This window comes from Anoplopoma fimbria, chromosome 21 (assembly GCF_027596085.1).
Source record: "Anoplopoma fimbria isolate UVic2021 breed Golden Eagle Sablefish chromosome 21, Afim_UVic_2022, whole genome shotgun sequence".
NCBI classification, from domain to species: Eukaryota; Metazoa; Chordata; class Actinopteri; order Perciformes; family Anoplopomatidae; genus Anoplopoma; species Anoplopoma fimbria.
In genome coordinates this window covers 17,559,190-17,581,810 of record NC_072469.1, presented here as the reverse complement: position 1 = coordinate 17,581,810, position 22,621 = coordinate 17,559,190, and the positions used below count along the sequence as shown (strand labels likewise).

At 39.8% G+C, this 22,621-nt stretch overlaps 1 protein-coding gene across 1 annotated transcript; it reads left to right on the top strand.

The window, feature by feature from the left end:
- The first annotated feature begins 15,548 nt into the window (after window positions 1-15,548).
- On the top strand, window positions 15,549-18,962 carry bloc1s5 (biogenesis of lysosomal organelles complex-1, subunit 5, muted). The gene is made up of 5 exons (XM_054623259.1): window positions 15,549-15,768; window positions 16,081-16,163; window positions 16,942-17,062; window positions 18,299-18,357; window positions 18,603-18,962. Exons 1-5 carry the CDS (start codon window positions 15,750-15,752, stop codon window positions 18,774-18,776), a joined length of 456 nt encoding a protein of 151 aa, XP_054479234.1. The 5' UTR covers window positions 15,549-15,749; the 3' UTR covers window positions 18,777-18,962.
- Window positions 18,963-22,621: the final 3,659 nt, after the last annotated feature.

Here is a 22,621-nt window from a genome sequence, read left to right as displayed (position 1 = left end):
CAACTTCCGATCTTTTCCCGGCACCCACTGAACTTTCAAAAGCTTTTTAAAATGCCATTAAATAATCTGAAAAGAGCCTCTAGTAACACTACGCAATGTAAAGTGTAAAGATTTTACTGAGCTAGGACTCAGAGAATCACTGGGATCATGCTGCTGCAGGATTCACCTCAAGCAGGCGTCACTGTTTCCAAAGGGGTCAAGCGTTCAGCTTTTACCCACGTCACCTCCTCATCGTCTCCCAACACTTTTGTCACCTTGAGTTTACTAACCATATCAGAAAGACAACCCCCCCCCCCCCCCCAATCCAATCCGCCCACGCAACAACAAACAGCCGTGCCACCACCCTTCATTAATTCTTATTAACAACGTCAGGGAGAGGGAAGCGCATTGGTCGCGACATCTGCTGGGAACGGGGCCTCCGTGTCTCTCGCTGACTGATTCAGTGGAACAATCGACGCCGCGTGGTGGTGAGGGCAGCGTTAGCGCGGCGTAAGCTCTTTTGACAGGACTTATCGGCCTGCGCTTTATCGCGGCCTTACACTTTGTGACAGTTGTACCATGCGCCTATAAAGATGGCATCTGATTGTCTACTGCAATTACATGAGTGTATGAACAATGGATGCAGCTCTGATGGACACAAGGAGGGAGGGGGGGCATGTGTTTTTTCCTCAACATGCTCTAACAGTAAAGTTCTTCCTGAGAATGTGAAGGACAGAAGTGTGTCTTTACCTCTCATGGAGTAGGAATGTGTATGCTCAAACTTTCTGTTCACATAACACCCTTAAAAAAGTCCAATACTCCAGTGCAGAATATCTTACAAAACTTATGCGCAAAAAGGCAAGCTTCATAAAAATGAGCAAATATACACAGTTCTCAGTTGTTGTTTTTTTTCTGATGCGATTTGTGTAATCACATTATAAATATACTGGGTAGTGTTAGTGTCAAACACATTGATTGATGCTAAGTATTAAACTAGGATGCCAGGCCTTCCTGCTATAATTCTGAACGTGCATTAATAAAACATCTATAATGTAAAGGGATGAATTGACAACCTTAATAATGCAGTGAAGTGATATTTGTTTTACATCTTTATTCCTCTGTGATAAGGGGTTATGCCATATCTGCTGGAGGATCTGAAGCAAGCAGATGTGCGTCAAAAATTAAAAAACGTACTTCGAGCTACAGCGGCTACACAGATACCATGTATGGACTCCATCATTGGCTGCTTGTGTTTTCTCCAACAAGTTTTGATGAGAGTTAATGAGGTATGTTAAAAAAAATATTTTCACCTTACAGGATCACACAGCTTGCTAAGACTGTATGAATCGAATATAGCAGGGAACAGTGTAAACGCACATGTAAAGTAGAATGCTCTTTTAACTTTTTGATTCGACACCTATCTCAGCATCCTATGGATGTATGTATATGCTGATGATCCTTTCTTTCTTCACCATCTGTGGGAAAGCACTTCATTATTTTAACAACTGAATTGGACATCTGTTTGATTGCTTTCCTCAAAGGCTTTTATACCACTATTGTGAATCTGCAAATACCAGTTTGCCATATGTATGCATTTATGCCAAGAGAACTTCCTCGATTGTTTTTATTCCGCCTTTCTCTCTCTATCTCTTGCAAGACACAGCCTCACCTTGGATTGCATAAGGTAAGGATCCCAGGTGTGCAGCGAGTTTTACGAGATGCAACCACTCAGCTCATCAATCAGAGAGATGGGTGGCTGATTCGGCACGTTGGTGCTAAAGTACATATGTGTAACCTGGGGCAAGGAGATTGCACAAGATTGCACCTTAAGTTCCTCTCTGCACACACACACACACACACACACACACACACACACACACACACACACACACACACACACACACACACACACACACACATTCAAACACACACACACACACACACAAGGATTACTATTGTTGAATTAACCGCCTCGATTGCTCCTCACCCCTTCTGCTGATCTACCTCAGCTGCAGCTTCTTCACATTTCTGCGTGTGTGTGTGGTCATTCATGGAGTTATGGTTTTGGCCTGGGGGTAAGAAGTGAATTAGGGGTGAAAGAGTAAAAAAAAAAAAAAAAAGAAGCCAAGAAGAGAGTAGACCCACTCAGCTGCATGAGTTTAGAAAAACGGGCCTGTGGTAGTTGGAAAATGTTTAAAAATATATATTTTTTAAATTTGCTATTAAAATGGTTCCATGATACGGTACTCTTGGCCTTCAAGTGACTTCTCATTTGCCGTGCCGTCCCATCGAGTGGTCCTGTCACAATCCTCGTCCCTTTATTCAAATGTTCCACAAATTAGCCATACATTAATTCCCCCCCTCCTGCTCCATCCAACCCACAGGTCATGCCACTTAACTTCAGCCTGCCCCCCTGCTGTAATAGGTTCTGATAGAAAGCCTCCAGGGAAGTTGACTTCTCACTGAGAAGTGATACTAAAAGTAATTGCAGCTGAAACCCTGTGACAGGGGGCTGTACTCTGAGGAAGAAGAAAAAAAAAGCACAGGGATGATGGCATTTGGAATAAGCATAGAGGATATTTGGAGGGGTGGGGGGCTGGGGGGAGGGGGTGTAGAGGAGCTAATAGACAGACTCCTGGGTGGGCAGAGAGCAAAGAGCACTGCCCTCAGCCATTTACTGTAATTCGACCTCTATGGGAAAAAAAAGAACAGCAACAGTATCCCTATTTGCATATTTCTCAAACTCATCTGCATACGTCACCAGGACGGTGCATTTTTTTTTTTTTATCATCCGTCTTTTATTATTATAACAGTTTGGTTTGAATTTGAGATGACTAATTTATTTAAACCCGGAGTTAAATGTAGAGCACTTTCTCTTTGTAACGCAGCTCATTTCCCTAATGATTAAAAAAAACAAGGGGCTGATGACAACGAACAAGGAACATAAACAAGGCTCCATATCATTAACTTTGAATATGAGTTGTTAATTTAATGACCCCCTCCCTTATATTATTATTTTTGTGTGAAAACCAGCTAGTTATTTTTTAATGAGGACATGGATGTGGTGCCTGGTTATTACGGCTGACACAGAGGAAGGCTGTAAGGAATGACCTGGCACAATCATTTTCACCATGAAAACAATAGATTTTGCTTTACCCCAAAAAGAGAAGAAAGTCCATCTGAAGACAATTCAGGGAAGCGCTTAAGTTCCTGTAATTTAAATGTAAACTTTCCCTCAAAAGTCACCAGTTTGCCCTTTGCAGGGATTAATCCAGCAGCACAGATACAAAGTATTTTTCTTAACAATGTTGTATAAACCTTTGTTCCATTTGAAGATGAATCTAACCACTATTACATTTCTTGTTTTTTATAGACATGAGAGGAATTTAAAGCTTTTCCAAACGCCTTATCCAAAAAAAGCCTGCCGTCATAGAGAAGACCAAGGCATGATAATCGTTTTAATATAAAGATAATGGAGCAACCTTTTTGACTGTGTATCCTGAAAGTGTAGTTAGGCTTGTTTGTGCTAATGAAAAGTGACAAAAATAATTGTAAATAATTCAAAAGTGAGCAGAGAGCTTAAGTTCAAACTCTCAGATGCAAATATTAGGACCATCTTTCTGACACTTCATGATCATCCAGTGACTTGTCTGAGACTGTAACTCATTTTAAATGTAATAGGGAAATTAATGAGGGATGATATTGTCTTTATCTACAGCTGCATAGAACCAGCAAGAGAATGTTTATCAAACACCCAGAGACAGAAACAGATATTTATGATGGTAAACTTGATATGATTAAAGTTTCTTCTTCTTCCGTCTGTTCCCGTTATCTATTTCCATCTAGCTGGTAACCCTGGCCTCAACCTATCCATATGAAAATCTGATTTTTATGTTCTGCAAATTTGATTTGGCATAACTTTTACGCCGAATGCTCTTAAGGGGACGTGATTATGAAGCAGAGACACACATTTTACTCTTCTTTATGTTTGCAAGTGTGTGTGTGTGTGTGTGTGTGTGTGTGTGTGTGTGTGTGTGTGTGTGTGTGTGTGTGTGTGTGTGTGTGTGTGTGTGTGTGTGTGTGTGTGTGTGTTGTGTTAAGAGGGTGGCTCCACTGCTGGTTATCTATTGGACTAAGGGCATGAAGCTACAATCTGACAGAGCCCCGCCAACACACACACACACACACACACACACACACACACACACACACACACACACACACACACACATGCCATTATGAATTTCTGGAGATATAAAGTATTCCTTTATGATAAATATGCAATACAAAATTTTGCTGGGACATATATATATTCTTGTGGAATTATTTGTAATGAAGTGAATTAAAATACATTTCTCAAAGAATGAGAGACATATTTAACCCATGTGTTGCGTTAGTTGAAACTTAACACACTAGAACAATTTAGAATTTTTCAAGTTGTTCAGATTAAAAATTAATTAAGGTCGACCCTGAATCAAGTTTCACTCTTTCCTTAGACACTACTCTCAATTTGTCTGCTGAATTGTAAAGTGAGACCGAATGTTTAAATTAAGTTGCAGCAGAGAGGAAGTTTTCCTTCATATTCATCTCTTTGTTTCATGTCCGTCAAAGTTAAGTTAAGGTTTTCATTAATAGCTCCAGCAGGTGAAGCAACACAAATCATTGTAAATTCATTGATTTGTTACATAATAAAAAGCTTATTCAGTACAAATGTATTGCATGCCATAAACCTTCAGCTTAAGGGTAGATTGAGTGTTTTGAGCATGCAGGCATGTGTGTTTAACAGTGACAGCCATGGCTAAGCAGAAGACAAACAGATTGCTGAAAGGTAAAAGACAAGCTTATTCTACAATTCACAGTGTGCGCTGTTAAGGGCCGCTTTTATTTTCACTGGTTGTGTCCCATGAAATGAATTACAGCATGTGTGTACAGTACAATAGCCAGTGGGCCTTGTTCCGTCAAAGTGAAGGTCCAGGGGCTTCGACTCCAAACCGTCAAATCCAAGTGGCAGTTGCATCTCAGAAATAGACAGTCAGTGAATGGCACGGTGGTAGGATAAATACGCATTACTGATTAAGTTCAAATGTCGTAAAGAGAATTTATGCACTAACAAAAGGTTAAGATCCTGCCTCAAGTTAGTGATCCAGAGGGACAGGCACTGATTTGTGCTCAGCGTGTTTTAATAGCATTTGATCTTGCGGGAAAACCAAAAAAACACTCCTCATTCCGGCTAAATTTAACAGCACATGACACACAGCTGATCACTGGCCTCTATGAAAAGCAGCCGCAAACGGGGGGGACGGACTTTTGGACAGGAAAACACAAAGTCATCTCTGTACCTCCTGATCATCTAAAGTTGTGCTGCTGAGGTTTACACACACACAAACACAAACACACACACGTACATAGTGTGAACTATCAATTCATCTCAAAGAGGCCTCAGCTATCCAAAACCACCAGTCTTTGAAGTAAAATCCTGAGGATACAAACACGCCGTCACACACACACACACACACACACACACACACACACACTGCCTGCCTCCAGGGTGAAGGTGGGAGGGTGAGCCGGCAATGAAAGATGCTGTTGAGGATGCCGGGCACTGATAGAGTGATGATAGGAGGTACAATGGACTCCAGTGTGTGGCATTTAGCTTCAGGATCGGCTTCGCACATGCAAACAGAAGCACTCGCAAACACGTACATATATTCAGACTGGCTTATTTTTGTAAACATGCACACATACAGTATGACGATTATGCTTTCTCACAGAGATATATACATGTATGTCCGCAAAGACTCAGGTCATGCCCAGAGGGAGGGAAACTTTGCCTTCTTTACGGCGGTGGTGGACTCCCCTTGTGACTTTCACAGCTGTCATGCTCCTCTTTACAGCCTTCATTCATCTACTAACCTCAGGGACAGGAGCATGTGACGATGCCTCTCACACACACACACACACACACACAAAACAAACACACATACTTAATGTACACAGATGCATAGATACAAGCAAAGAGTTAAGAGACTCGCCAAGTGCTGACATGGTGTTAATGTGGTGTGTTATTAGTCCTAATGTCATTTCACACTGTTCAGCCAGTGCAATGCTAATTATATGGTTATCAAGTACCTTCTTGTGTGTTAGCGCTAATTATATCAGGGTTTGTATCAATATTGATGCTGTGGGAGAAATAGGTCTATTTTGAAAAGAAAGTTTGATCAAAAATGGGTTTAATTGCATGATTATGGTGGGAAACTTTGTCTGTAAAATGTCAATAACGCAAATTAGATCCTTTCTGATGCAGTTCAATCTGAACAAAATCAATCATGTGTGTCTGAAGGGTTTTAGTCACTGCAAATAAAGGCAATGCATTCATTAGGGGAAAGGATTTCATCAAATTAAATCATCCTTGCACGCTTTCAAAAGTAGTACATTCTTCATTATGACACAAAAATAAAATAGAGTCACTTTTCCACAAGGTTTTGATTTAAGAAAAATAAAATCCCCTTCAATGCTCCATTGGTGAGTGTGACACAACAGCAAGACCAAAAGGAAAATGTCCCCTCTCTCTACAGCAGCTCAATAGTACTGTTCAGTGGATGATATGACTTTTTTATCTCTGTAGCCAGGAGTGTTGAGCACCCCGCCAGTTGGCTTTTGTGCTTTTTATAGGTGACACAGTGTGATAGACCCTGCCCTCAAACCCTCCATTACAATCATATTGGTCTCCTCTCAACTGTGTTCCTATGGGGCACCGTCACTGCCAAGACTGGCTGAAGTTTAGTCAAAGACATTAAGAGAGCTCCTCCAGGGGCAAAACATCAGCAGAGAGGAGAGGAGAGGAGAGGAGAGGAGAGGAGAGGAGAGGAGAGGAGAGGAGAGGAGGACAGAAGAGCGAAGATGGCAATGCAAAAGTGCCCTATAGCTGCACTCCATAACTTTGGTCACGTTCAAAGATGACAGTGTCTAGTGTGCCTTTTGTGAAGCTGTTTCAACATGGCGTTCTTAGTATGCAATGAAAAATAATACAAGCAGAGAAAATGAATGCAGATATTTCTATTTCTTGAAATTATGAAGTTAGATAGCTAACTTAAACATTGATCCTGACACTGACATCTACAAAATGTGTCCAGTGGCATTCCTGCAATGATAGGAAGAAGTTAAGAAAGAGATGTTTTCTGAGATTTCACAGACAGAAGAGAAGGTTATTATCTGTTTTTATTCTTAATTTAGTCTGTTCATAGACTACTTCTAGCCTTATTGGAGTGTCATTGTCTGTTTTAGTGTTTTATTGGTTGTCTGCTTTAGTTTTCTTTTTTGTGTTTTTGCAAAACGTTTTTGCGCCGCCATCAAGAACAGGGTTCCTTTGCAAAAGAGGTTTCCAACTTCAGTGGAACTACAGGTTAAATTAATTCAATGAAAGAAAAAAAACCTTTGAATTGCCAGAGTTACAGTATATAACTTCTATTTTTTGATCTTTCAGAGAGAAATGATGGAGAAACCAGGTAAGAAATATTATCGTTGTTTCCATAGTGTAAAACAGTGGTTGAGATAATTCAGTCTGGACAAAAGTTGTGGACGGACCAACTACCATTGCTGACAGCATGGCTAAAAGTCTTAATACAAGATTCAACTGCATCGCATAGTCTTCATCATTGGTTGGAGTTTGCTCAGTTGTCACAGAGTTTGTTAATTGTCATATCATATCATCATCAACATGGGGGTCGGGACCTCTAAAGGGGTCATGACACAATTTCAGGGGGGTCGACAGATGGTTGTAGAGAAAAAAATATATATATTTTTAGACTGGGGAAGGTTTTTCCACCCAATGTTCACTTTTATATTTGGTGTGATATTTTACATTTCCAAGCTGTAATGCCAGGTAATGTCCTGAAGAAAAAAAAACCTCCACTTCAACTCTACTCAAGTGACAAGAAAAACAGACAAATTGAGAAACAAGAACTCACTTTTCAAGCCTGAAGAAGCTCTGCAAGTAAGAACAATCACACACCCACACTCATACAAACAGAGAAGAGTGACAGTATCTCCCTGAAGGAAGAGTGCTGCCATCTCTCGCCGTGGTGGTCATCAGCGCTAAACTCCTGTCAGGTTCCATCTTACACCCTAACACACACACACACACACACACACACACACACACACACACTGGTCTTTCTCAGGGCAGGACAGGCTCTCCAAAGGGGTCAACGTGTTGTCACACACACCAGGGAGCAGTGTTGTTGTTGGCAGTCCCCTCCTCCTCACTATTGTCCATGTCACCTGACACACAGAAAACCTGCTGTGGCTATTAGCGTGCGAGCATGGCAGGGACACTTTGGGCCCAGAAGGGCTTCACCTTGGCTAAAATGAGTCATCCGTCTTTATATGTTTGTTAGAATACGTGAGCAGGTCCTTTTCCTGCCCAGTTTGCAGGCAGTGCATAAAAAATACTCAGGGACAAAAATGAAGAAAACATTTTTTGTACTAATGGTACAAAAATTGGTACAAAACAGGCCCACAGTGCATACTTACATAACGAAGTACAATGAAAATCATAACAGGCTATTCATTTTGGAGCTTTCTTCGTTAATCTGTACTATGTAATTTGTTATTAATTATAGAAAATATAACTCAGCTGCTGCCAAGGACTCATACAAGATATGTTATTTAATTTCTCCCTTGAGAGATTTAATGCAAAATTTTCTTTAAAAGTTCTCATAAGAATTGTCTTTTTTGAGGGCCACAAAAGCAATTTACAACCAATGGCTGTGTGAAAAGGATTATCTATTGACATATTAAAATTTAATTAGATTACTATATTTGCAATGCACTTTGAGGTATCAATGGCAAAAATAATCGTACCAATTTTGTAATTAAAGAAAATAATAAAACATTAGCACAATCCATGTGCTAATGTACTTAATGCTTTTAAAAGCATTAAGTACATTAAACCTTAGCGATGAGGTGAACACAGCAACAGCTCTTACTTAGAAAAGTTGTAGTTTTATAAGTATTTTATTCATTTACATCTTTTGTGTATCTAAGTTCATTTAGCGTGTGATGTCTCCCTTCATGTCGCTGCACAACTTAGAAACTAAATGAACTGTGTTTTCAGTTTTTCATGTCAAATACGTGATCTAATTTTGACTAGATTGACAACTTAATCCTCAGGGCTTTCAATCATACACATTCAACAGTTGTTTCAAATCTCACTTTTCAGGCAGGCCCTCCTTGATCATTTCCTGTGATGTAAATGCTCACTGAGGAAACATTTAATGTTTTGTTTAATGTCATTTTTGATCATGTGCCTGACATTCACAGCTGTCTCACAACTGGGACAAGGAGAGGTAAAAAAAAAAAAAGAATCTTGGTGGAAATGCCTTTCCACTCAAACATGGTACGTCTCTCCCAGGTGACTGCTTAGCACTGGCAGTAATTGAAAACTTGCCCCTGGCACTGTGTGTGTGTGTGTGTGTGTGTGTGTGTGTGTGTGTGTGTGTTAGTGTGTGTGTGTGTGTGTGTGTGTGTGTGTGTGTGTGTGTGTGTGTGTGTGTGTGTGTGAGCATGTGGGGTGCATACGTGTGTATGTGAGTGCAAGTCATGAGGCATGTGTGCATGCAATAACTGCCTTTTTTTCCCTGTGTCTGAGCATGTGCATCTGCTAGTATCAGCATGTATGTGTGTGTCCGTTGGTGTTGGAACACAGTGTGTGTGTGTGTGTGTGTGTGTGTGTGTGTGTGTGTGTGTGTGTGTGTGTGTGTGTGTGTGTGTGTGTGTGTGTGTGTGTGTGTGTGTGTGTGTGTGTGTGTGTGTATGTATGCATGTGTCCTGTGTGTGTCTTCATGAGGTTCACACTAATAAGTCTACCTTCCTGGATTCATGTTGTTGGGAGTTTTAACCATTTTTTACCAACTGGAAGATGAATTAATAACATTTCTTAACGCTACCCTCCCTCCCTCCCTCCCCCTCCCCTCTTTTTTGCTCTTCCACAACGAGGGGCCAAATCTCTTCAGCATTTCCAGCCCTGTGAGCTAATTTGACAGCTCACGGGGTGACGCTGATTCCACTTCGCAGAGACAGGTACCCTAGGGCTAGCCAGCTGGATCGCAGCGGATGCTTACAGATTTGGCTTTAGCTTCATGCTGGGTGTCATCTGTCTCTTTGGTCTGGCGCGGGATAATTTTTGTGTATGCGTGCATGTGTGTGTGTGTATGTGTGTGTGTGTGTGTGTCCGCCCTGACATCATGTGCCTGAGCAGTTTGTGCCTGGCAGGCCTTGTCTGTCCAGGTTGGCCATCAAACACAGCCAGCATGGCCCTAATCTGACGAGGCACTGCTCCAAACATGCCACAGCAGCCCGAGAAGTGTGTGTGTGTGTGTGTGTGTGTGTGTGTGTGTGTGTGTGTGTGTGTGTGTGTGTGTGTGTGTGTGTGTGTGTGTGTGTGTGTGTGTGTGTGTGTGTGTGTGTGTGTGTGTGTGTGACCTCAGGGCAGACCCCCTTTTTTCCTACTCCTTTACTCCTTGCCTTTCTCCTCTGCTCCGTCCCACGTCAAACATCACCGAACACACACACAAACTGAGGAAAAACTTCAAAAACCATCAAGTTGAGCTCAGTCGCAGCTTCCCTCCACCTCACAGTCTCAACTCCTCCTCTGTGCTCAAGTTGTAGTGTGTGTGCATGTATGTGTGTGTGTTATTTAAGTGCATGTGTGTAGGTTTGAAATACTACAGCCAGGAGAAGCAATTTTTGCTCACCACAAACAGAGAGATATCCGCGTTCAGCGCTCCCTCCACCCCACATCTGTCACTTTGATTGTGGGCACTTTGCGGGACGCTCTGCCTCAACAGGTTCGTAGCCTCCCCCAGCCTGTTGCCCTCAGTCGACTTTGACACCGCCTCTTGGAGAAAGAGGCAATCCCTCCCCGTGTTCGGACGGGAGAGGACAGGGGGACAGACCCCCATGGGAGAAATGACAGCCCGGTTCCCGCTAATTTCCGGGACGAGCCCCGAAATGGCGGCAGGGGCCCGCCGCGAACGCTAATTGTAGCCGACACACTGGTCTCCCCCTGCACATACACTTCCAGTCCTCCCTCAATGCCTCAGTGCCGATCTCAAGCTCCAAGGAAAAGGGCCAGTCATCGCAAGACGAGCCTGACAAGGTTTCGTCCTGTTTTGCTGTGAAAGACAAAATATCTTCCCTTCCCTGAAAAGCGCAGGATGATGAGTACATATGTTGATTTTCAGGCTGTGAGCCATGTTCCGCCACTGTGTCTTCCCATCAGGCCTTGGGACAGAGTGACAGCAGGATAGTGTCACGCTACACAGTGACTTGTAAAGTGCCACTGCATAAAGGCCTTCAGTGTGTTTATTTGGGTCTCTACCTTCCTGCTGTACTCCATTCTTCATGTGTTTACTGACTTTTATTCTATTTTCTGCTTTCACCCCCTCCACCTCTTCTCTCGGTGGTGGACAGCTCTGAAGCATCCCGCCTCCAGCAGGCGGAGGGACAAGAACGTGGTGGCGCCGGGACAAACGACCTGCTTGCAGCCCAGGGACTGAGAGAGAGAGAGAGACGGTAAATTAAATAAGAAACTGGATATGGAGAGAGAGAGAGAAGGGCAGAAGCGGGTAGGTGGGTTGCTGGGCAGCAGGTCTTCTTATCCCCCCCCTCCATCCCCACCACCACTCAGGCCCAGAGGCCTTGGCATCCAGTGAGTAACACCCCCTCCTTCCCTTCGCTTTCCCCTTTCCCATCACCACCCCCACCTGTTCAGAGCCACGGTGCAGTGAGTGGCGTTCAGCGTGTTGTGAACACAAAGCAGCGGCCCTGCGGCCCTCCGCCTGGACCTCAGTGTCAAGACCCAGCCAAGCCGAGAGAGAGAGAGGCATAGCAAACATGTGAGAGAGAGAGAATAGAGGGCAGCGAAATGCAGAATAATTATACCCAGTGGGTAATGTGAGCGCCGTCGGTTCAGGGGCGGTGTGGTCGGGCCGGGGAGGAGAGAGACACGGAGGCAGGAGCGTCACCGGGGCGAGCTCGCAGGGCCAGTGGGCATGTTTGGTAAACCACAATCACAGACCTCCCACTGCACTGCTGGAGCTCCGTATGTGGAAGTGCTGCAGGAGATCATCTGGATGCTGGCGAGCATGTGCTCACAGGGGGGTGAACACTGCTGCTTTGGTCCTTCATACTGTGTATAGATCTAATGTTTAAGTGTAATAAAAAGATGAGGGAGAAATAGTGTATCTTATATGATAAGGAAAAAGATGTAGCGGGTATTGTGTATGCTCAGGTACATCGGCCACAATAAAAATCTTCAGTGGGTTGGCTTCAGTACTAACCTACAGCTGTTTCAAGCTGATACAGAATCTGCATTAGGAAATGATATATATATGTATATATATATATATATTATTGATTATTTAGCTTCATTCATATTTTCCAACTAAAAAAATGTAATCTCATTTGCAGAGCTCAAAAAAGTCTGAACTTCATACTAGCATTTATATGATTACATGTTTAAAATACATGATAATATATTAATTTGGGCATTTACATAGAAATAGGGTAATGTAAATTGTATCATGCTCTATAATAAAGTAATGAACTATTGCTGCATTGTAATTAACTGAACCGAACTCAATAAAATTATCATGAAATGCTTTTTAAGTTACAACAATTTAATTGATCTTATCTCATCTAATGTAGACAGCTACTGATATTAAACAATGGCCTATTTACCATGTATATTTCAATTCTTTTTTATAACTTTGAAAATTGTCTTTTTCTTTTTTAGTGACAATTTTGGAGTGTCCCAGAAAGATTTTGTGCTCTGCGCAGGGGTGTCAAATAAAAAAGTAGAATTCACTTAATAGACCAGTGGGACACAAAAACAGATAAATACATGATCTGCTCTCATGCAAAAAAGCTCTCGCATGCAAACTGCAGCCACGCATCAGAACGCTTGGAGATAATGATGCAGAAGGACAGATATTTCCTCGTTATGTTGATGTTGGCTTTGCCTTCCAAATTCTATAATGCTGTGGAAATCTCAACTTTGGATGAGTTTCAGAGTAGTTGATGTTTAAACCTCTTCAAAAATACTATGTAAAATGTATTAATTCCAACCCAAGGTAAATGTGCAAAATCTTACTTAAAGTGCATTTATTTTTTGCTTTTTGGAGTAATACATATGATAGAATATTTAAGTACCGATTTATTATTATTATTATTAGTTAGTAGTAGTAGTAGTAGTAGTAGTAGTATATAATAAATATAATTGTATTATTATTAATAATAATAATAATAATAATAATATAATATTATTATTATCATCATCATTGACATTTATAATTTTTACATAATTTTAGAATTTGTAAATGTTAAAATTTTTAGTTCTTAAACTATGACACTTTTAATGATCTACAAAATATATGATAAAATGTATAGTAAGTATCTCTTTGATATCTTTTCTTTTATCAGTTAATATTGAAAACTACAATTGTTACTCTGCTTTTCTATTTCCATCTAAACATGATAATAAATGTTGCATTTAACTAGACTCTCTACCACTCTCAGGGTTGATCTAAATGTTTTTAATTTCACCCTGCAGAATCATGAATAAACAAAACAACAGGATGCTCGTTCCTGTCACAGAGGTCTTTGCTGGATCTGACATGTTTTGTTGTCAGAGATCCTCTCGTGCTTCTTCAGACAAACACGAGGCTGCAGTGAAGGGCTTGTTTTTATCCCTCGGCTGTTGATCAATCATTTAATCTCCTTAATAGGACCAAATCAAAACTAATGGTGCATGTAATAAGTGTTTAACTAAACAATGTGGACATTGGGGGACTTAAGTGGTGCTTTAATGATTTTCTCTTAACTGAGCATGACAGTCCTAATGAATTTAGGGCTCGCAAACAAACTTTTGACAACTAATATGCAATGTTTGCCCCAAACAATGCCTCTTCTCACTCTCACTGAATATTTGCATCTACTTTGCTGGTGGTGTTTTTTATTAAAACATTTATGCCAATATATTTGCATTCCATAAAATGTAATGAAAGCTTTTGCCAACCAACATAATTCAGTTACAGAGGCTTAACCAGCCCTGGATTTACAAAACTCATGTGAGAGATTCGGTGCCATCTTGTGGTGACTGTGGTGTTTTTATAGAAACATAATATAAATGTTCTTGTATTTGATATCTATAGCTAATTTCACTATAGAGAAATCTCGATAAATTGTAAATGTTTTGGGAACTTAGCCTTCTCCTGTGTCTAGTTAGAAGATATGGTATATTTTTTGCCTGTATTATCACTACATACAATAATGCCTTTTCTATTCCAAAAGGAACTAATAGGTGTTATGGATATAACACAGTCTACCCCTATTATCATATGATTATATTTTTACCCTTTATTTGGGGTTTCTAACAGACAAGTGGCTATATAGGTGGTAAATAATCATCAATTTATGCTTTACATATGAGTTATAAGAAATGAATAGCCCCACTTTGGGGTTGCCTGGTTGTGAAGCAATCCCTCTGGTTGGTGCTTGGTAATAATGCAATTAGAAGTGTAGGAAATGTATTTATATATACGTGTGGGTTTTAAAACCTTCTAATAAGACAAGTCTAGAGTTATAACAAAAATTCTACAGGGATTTTTCAAAATCTGGCAATCTCTAAAATATTCTTATTAATGGCTATAATTGATAAAGCATAAGTAAATGAGTTCTCAACCATGACTAGACCATTAGTTGCCATGTATTTAAATATTATAAAGTTGTGGTATGATTTAAATGAACCAATTGAGGGAAGATTGCAAACAGACTATCTTATAGCCTACTATTTGTTTTTAAGTCACATAGTCAGGATAAAATGTAGGGCCTATATTTAAAAATATATCACTATATATATATATATATATAGTGATATATTTTTAAAGATATATTTTTAAAATCATATATATTTATATATATATATATATATATATATATATATATATAGTGATATATTTTTAAAGATATATTTTTAAGCAATCATATATATATATATATATATATATATATATATATATATATATATATAGTGATATATTTTAAAGATATATTTTTAAGCAATCATATATATATATATATATATATATATATATATGATTGCTCTGTTGGATGTATTCTAAATAAACAAACAATGTGTGGAAGCAAGTTTAAAAAGTAGGTTCTGAAGTCACGTTGTTCAACCACAGAGCAAGACTGACATCTGCTGTCCTCAGACTGTCACACAAGCTTTTGGAGACTTTTACAACCTCCAGAGTAAAAAGCACGTCGCTTTAGCTTACTCCGAGACTACAGAAGACGTCATTTTAAGTGGACTGATAAAAACAAAATAAAAATACCATGAGAGGCCCTCTCTCCTCTCTCTTATTAAGGTGGACGTCACACCCCTCTCCCAGCCACTTGGTTCAGTCCACAGCCTCGTACCCGGAAGTAGTAGTAAATATTTACTTTACAATCAGCTGACTTCCATTCACATGACTGCAATTAGCAAAATACCACTACATTTTTCCCCCTATATTGTCACCAAATGATTCATATCTAGGCTACGTTAATAACGGGTGGTGTAGGTCAGCTAAACAGCTCTTTCGCTTTCACAATGAACATTTGGGACATTAAGGCCTAGCAAGTGAACAGCAGTAAGTAGCTGGTTGAGCTGGTTGAGCTTTGATTTAACTCTTAACAATTAACGTGTCAAGTTGTGTTTGTAAAAAATGGACAAGATTGCGAAAGGTGAGTGAAATCCACTGCAGGAAAATGCATTGTCTTTGTCTGCATGTTGGCGTGTTTGGCTCACTGTCAGGTTGCAGCTAAGGCACAGCTAGATACGAGGATCATTCACAAATGTCATTCAGTTTGATTGACAGGGTAAAAGACAATAGGATTTGTTCGTTTTTATAAACATGTAACGAGTGAATGAGGTGTAAAAAACTAACATTACAGTCAAGGTGTGCTTATAGTTTATTTATTAAAACGTGATACTTTGCTTGTCATAGTAATGTTGTAATAAATGTTGTATCACGTGTGCTGTGTTTGGTGCTGCAGATGTGGGTGACATCCACTCGCGACTGCTGGACCACAGACCGGTCATCACTGCAGAGGTCCGCTACTTTGTGAGAGAGTTTGAGGTACTGAGCAGGATGCACAGATGTGTCTCAATCATCAGGCTACGAACCTTTTAAAAACTCTAGCATTGCTGACTGATGTGATGACTAAGCAACAACTGTGTCTTGGCTTTTTGATTTATGGTTTCAGTGCCACTGGTGACCATCATTTCGATTTTAACCTTCAACACTGCTGTCACTGAACATTAGAAACTCAGAATCTACATAAGACAATCAAGACAATTCACACTAAGTTATGTGCCGAGACTATTTTGCCAGTGATAAGAAAATAATCAACCACAAATCCTGTCAGTGCATAAAGTCATCATCAGAATGCCTGTTATGAATACATACAAAAATGTGCCTAAACAGAAAAATTGTGGATGGGCAGGGAACACAATAGATGTGCAAACACCAATCTGACACATTGAAGTATTTCCTCATCCTCTTTTAACACTGTACCCCAAAAAAACATTGTGTAGTGTATTTATTTTCACTACCATGACTTTCATGACTAACAGAATTTTGTATTTGCCATTAAGAACGAGAATCTATCTAATGTTTTAGTGCAATTGACAGAAATAGCCCAAACCAGTAAACATCTCTGCTGCTCCATTTAGTGATCGATATCCTTTAAAAATACAGTATTTTCTCTTGTTCTTGAAAAGACAATGCCGGAAATGATTTAATTTTTCGTACTCATTTTAATGGAAACACTATATTATGACCCAGTGCTAGATGTTTTCAGTCTTATTGGTGGTATGCCTGTGGTAACACTGAGCTTTCATCTGCTGCTGTTTAGGAAAAACGTGGACACAGGGAGAGCAGACTGCTGAAGAACCTCAATAAAGTGGTCCCGGAAACAAATGAGCAAATGCTGCCGACAGATCTAGAGGGCATGCTGTCTGATATTGTTGAACGTTGTAAGTCTCCTTTCTCAGATTCACACTTTATAGAAGTAACACACTTATACACACATGATTGTGCTAAGATTGTGACATTTAATGCTTGACCTTACATCTAATCAGACACTATGATTTGTTGCCATTTCTTTAGAAAAATGTTGGGCAAAACTCTTTCCATGACGCCCATGTCTGAAATGCATCATAAACAGACTTATAATGTGTTATACCCTTCTTATGGAACTGTATAAATATAGTTCTGTTTACTATCAAATATCAATAAGGATTAAGCAACTATTAAATGTAAGCATTTTATAGTTACTTATAAGGTCAAGTAGCATGAGCCTTCATAACTGCTGATCACTCACTGCCTTTTTTGCAAGGATCATTGTGCATAATCATTTCCATAGTTGTAATACATTATAATCTTTTTTATAATGCATTATCGTCACTATGCAAATGCATTATAATAGTTATTATACTTGTGGCCACTGGTTGCTCTAAGAAAAGGTAAAACATTTTTTTTTAATTCTGTGTTTTTCTTCCAAATGGTTATTGATATCATTTTTCACTTTACTTAAAGCAAACAGTGGCCACTAAGACTAACTTATATTTATATTATAATGGATTAAAACAGTGATTATAATGAATTATCAATGTATTATAATGTATTACAACTATGGAAATTATAATAAATGATGATCCTTTCAAGTGAGCAGCAGTTATGAAGTTTTATGATACTTGAGCTTATAAGTCATTATAAAATACTTTATGATGTGTTATGATTATTATTCTTATAAAGCAAAATAGCAATTTTTGAGTGATAATAACCAAATTATACACTGCTATGAGCAAATTATAACGCACTTTAAGTATGTTTATAATGCATAATAGACATTGGCATCGCAGAAAGTATTACCAAACATTGCAATAAAGTTTATTTTGTGTTTGTCAGTTTAAAAATTCCCACAAGTCTGTACCATTATCAAATAATATGCTGATTGCCGTGTCTATTGCTACTGCAAAGGCATCTTAGCCACAATGTATGTAAACTTTAATTTGAAGACATTCAACAACACACTGTGTTTCATGTAAGTGTGCTATATTCTGAATTCCTATGATGGTACAATGATAAAATAAATCTACTTTGACAAACAATGGCAATTTAAAAATGTTATATGTCTGTTTGTTGTATTAGAGTAAAATTTCAATATGAATATTTATTTTTATTTATGTTTTTTTGCTTCACTCCCACAGTGGAGGCTGCTAATCACATGGCAGAGAGAGTCCAGCAGAGGGAGATAGAGGCACAGCAGGTAAAAACCACTCAAAGCTCAATTGCAGACTGTACAGGAATTTATGATATTGTGTGCTCTCTGAGTATAAACAGCAAATTTAGGATGAATGCTAACCACACACCACACTGAGACTGTTTACACTGCCTTATATTATCAGCATCTTCAGTTTAGTGTATGAATGCAAGAGGGTGTGACAGCTAAAGTTGTACAAGAGGGAAAATTGACACAAACATCATCATTCTCGTCTTCTTGTGTCCTTCCAGAGCACCACGCTGCAGGGGAACATGGAGCGTCTGAAAGATGAGTGGGCAGAGTTTCTGAAGGAGCAGCAGAGATTAAAGGAGGAGGTGGATGAGGAGCACGCCAAGACTGTAGGACAACTCAGCACCCAGTACAGCGAAAAGAAGAACGACTTGTCCAAGTTTTCACCCCTCTAATTAGTTTGTGAAGGTGTGAGTGAACAAACCTCTCTTATTCCATGCACACAGACGTATGTTCTGCTCGTGCAAAACAAAGCAGTTGGCTTTGATTGATGAACTTGGTTGGCATAAAATGTAAAGGTTTTGCACAAGACTCAACATTTTCCAAATCGTAAATATTAAAGTGTGATTAACAACGTGGAATTTCGCAGGCCATCAAACTCACAAGTTTCTGTCTTTAGCACATGGAATTTTCACGGTTACATAAAAGGTCTGGAATATGTCATTTTTATACAAGCAATCATTTGATTGTTCCTTGGCCGTGAAGTTTTCAACATTTCAAGATTTAAATGGATGCCTGCCTGAAGGGTGCTGATGATAAATTTGCGTAGGCCTCAAGTTGAAAGGAACCTGGAGTTTGGCACCAAGGCGAGATATTTTTTACGCACTGGAAGCCAGATCATTAAATGTTAGAAAAGCCCTTCTGAGCAGGTGTGTTTAAAGTCAAGTGTTGTAGAAACGAGCTCAAACAAAACAGTTTCCAGAACAAGTCATCCCTCACCAGCTCGCCCGTGTTTGGAACATTTGACCTCTGACATTAACTTCAAGTAAACCAACTGTCTATGAAGTAGCTTTCATAATAAAAGGTCTTTGCTGAAACCAATAATGATTGATCAGCTGCAGCTGTTTTTTGTTTGCTTTGCCAACTCAAATCTGATTTAAATGAGTCACAAATCCAACTTGTTTAAACAGAAAAAAAACATAAATCAGATTATAACTTTCTAGTTTTAATTATTTTTCTGGTCATGTTTACATAAAAAAAGATTGATAAACACAAACTCAAGGTGTTCATTTACTTTTTGCTTCTCCGTTTATCATATTAATTGCACACAGAGGCATATGCTACAGTGGAAATGCTTACATTTTAAGTATTTATCAGTTATAAAGCAAATAATATATAAAAGCTGTTACATGTAAATCGTCAGTGTGGGTCTTGTCCCTGAAGTCGAGAACCTCTGAGGCTGATGTGAGACTCGTTGCACTTTTAATGAAGTGTTTTGTTTTTGCTCAAACAATGGTGGATTCTTGGACAGGTTAATGGATTGGCGGACACACTGAGCACATTCCTGGAATGGCTGAGAACAGAATTAATCTCAAACAACGTAATAAAGCAAATATTATTCATGCCCCCCCCCCCCAGTTCACCACCACACACTCACTCCTTTAAAACTGCCCAGACACCTCAGCTGTCGAATGTCTCATCTGAAATAGCAGATTTGGACTTCGCCTCATCTATCAGCGAGTAAAACTGTTCCTGTGAGAAAAATAAGAATAAAACAAAACAAGCCAGCAGATGAGTCCCTCCACTGTGGGGCAATGCAGAATAAAACAAAACAAGCCAGCAGATGAGTCCCTCCACTGTGGGGCAATGCAGCTGAAGCAAACTCGTTTCTGTATCCCCTTTCACAGAAACTGCAGCTTTTTTTCCATTTGGCTAGCAACGACCTGTCCCCCCTCCTCTGCTCTGCCTGTGCGTCCATGTGTGTGAGTCGGTGATGGCTGGCGTCAGAGATCAGAGAGGGCACGGACATGCCAGCAAGATGACCGTCTGCGTGTGTGTGTGTGTGTGTGTGTGTGTGTGTGTGTGTGTGTGTGTGTGTGTGTGTGTGTGTGTGTGTTGTGTGTGTGTGTGTGTGTTTGCGTGCATGCCTTTCCTCCGCCTCGGTGACTGCAGCTGTCCAAGCTCGGAGACAGGCCATCATCAGCTAACGAGGAGCAACAATACGGAAACGAGGACAACCTGCGCCAGCGAGGCACCTTTTCATCTGCCCGTGTTTGCTTTTTTGGTTTCGTTGGAAAGAAAGAAAAACACTCAGAGTACACGAAAGGTCACGGTTAAAGTCATATGAGTGTTAGCTATTCATGAGTAGAGTCGTAAGCTTAAAGTGAGTACTTGTTGGGCCTCATAAGTACAGAATTTATATCTTCCAGACTGAGTTTTGATATTGCTGTGTTAAGCCAGATTTAGGACAGAGTCAAAAACTTTGTGCACTGACTTGTAAATAAGTCTTGGCAACACAAAAAAGTATGTATATGTATAATAATAGATGTAAATGTTGGTCAAAACACAAGTTTTACCATTTCTCTGTTTAATGCCAGAACGGCTCTTTGCTGGTCAAATCGATAAAACCAGGCAGTGTGAGGCAGGTCAGAGTAACCTTCCACCATCTTCAAATGCACTACAAGACCATTGCTGTCAAAAATAACAAGCGCTTTGCCAAACTGAAATGACATTAAGCAATCTGGGATTCAGATCAACGTCTGTTTGTGACCGAGGGATCGCAACAAGAACAGGTTTCAACATTAAAGGAATTTTGGTTCTAAGTTAAAGAGCAGGCTCAAAAGTTTCTAAAGCCAGAAATCTTTGCACCTGGTCAAGTAATTGTTGAGCTACTTGTACTGATCAACAACATCAATCTATGCCCTATTTATGTCGTATGGAACAGAAATGTTACATACTGTCTTAGATTTTTAGAGAGAATCTGGTTCATCTTGATAGATATCCGTCAAACATAAGAGGAAACTGTCAGGCATCCCATGTACTCAGGCTGCTTACACAGAAACGTTCCCTCTACACTGACCAGTAAGAGGACTCCATGTGCAGAAAAGAGTTGGGCACTAGCTGAACTCTCCTCTTATCATCCTCCTCAGCCTGCTGCCTCAAGTCTGTGGACCTTTCCTGGTTTGTTTTTTGTCTCCAGTGTTCATCAGAGAGCAGTGCGCTCTTCCTGTTTTGAAGAGAGAGCCGTGCTCTCGGGCCACCGAGCTGCCGTTCTCTGTGCCAACACAAATGGTTAAGGAAACAGCAGTACCCAGCTGGAGCTCCATTGGGCAACGCATACAGAGATAAGGGGTGTGTTTGTTAATGCAATCTGATGCCCTGTATGAAATGGAGCTTTCCACATCCGCTGGAAAAGATGAAATGTATCACTGGGATGACGTGCAGGTTACATATGACGACATTTACTGAAAAACAGGATCCGATTCTAGTCATTCAATGCTGGATTGAGAGCCTACAGAGAACTCTTGGAACTTAGCTTGAATGACAGTTCAAGCTTCATCAACCCACAACGCTAGTCAGCACATTCTTAAAGCCTCCCAACATCTGCTTGTAACAGTGACCAAATCTCAACATGTCAATGAAACTATATTTGACACTAATCGCATGCATATGAACTATGTAAGGTGTGCTTTCCTTATTTCTGGCAACCCACCAAAATAAATATTTATTTATTTATTTGATTTACTAATATACCATAAATGCAATCCATGTGAATCATACAGGTCAAGAAAGCACTCAAATGATGATATATTATTATTATGTTCCATTTCAACTTAGGAACACTGTACCACAATCGTCGGCCTCAAGATTTACCATGTTCAATCCGCATTTATTCTGACAGGGAAAACTGGATATTATAAGCTTTAACCTGCATAAACATGCAGGTAATTGTCATTGTAGGATACTGTACTGTGTTCATGATAATATCTCCACTATTTTTATACAAACCCAATTCCATCCATGTTTCCATCCCCTAAGCTTTGTGAGAGCAGAACAGGTCAAACACAGTGTTTGAGCACACTTGTGTTGGCTTGATATTTAAATGTCTATTCGCTCTCCTTTAGTGCTGTGCTGTTTGAAAATGAATCAAATACCAGCGGAGGTTGAATTTCCTTGAAATAACAAATAAATTACACATGACCTAAAAGGACTGCTACAGTTTTTCAGAGCTGACAGCAAATTGGCGTTACTAAACAGTTTCTTTTTGTCGGGATCACCTTTCATTTCAGTCGACTGATGA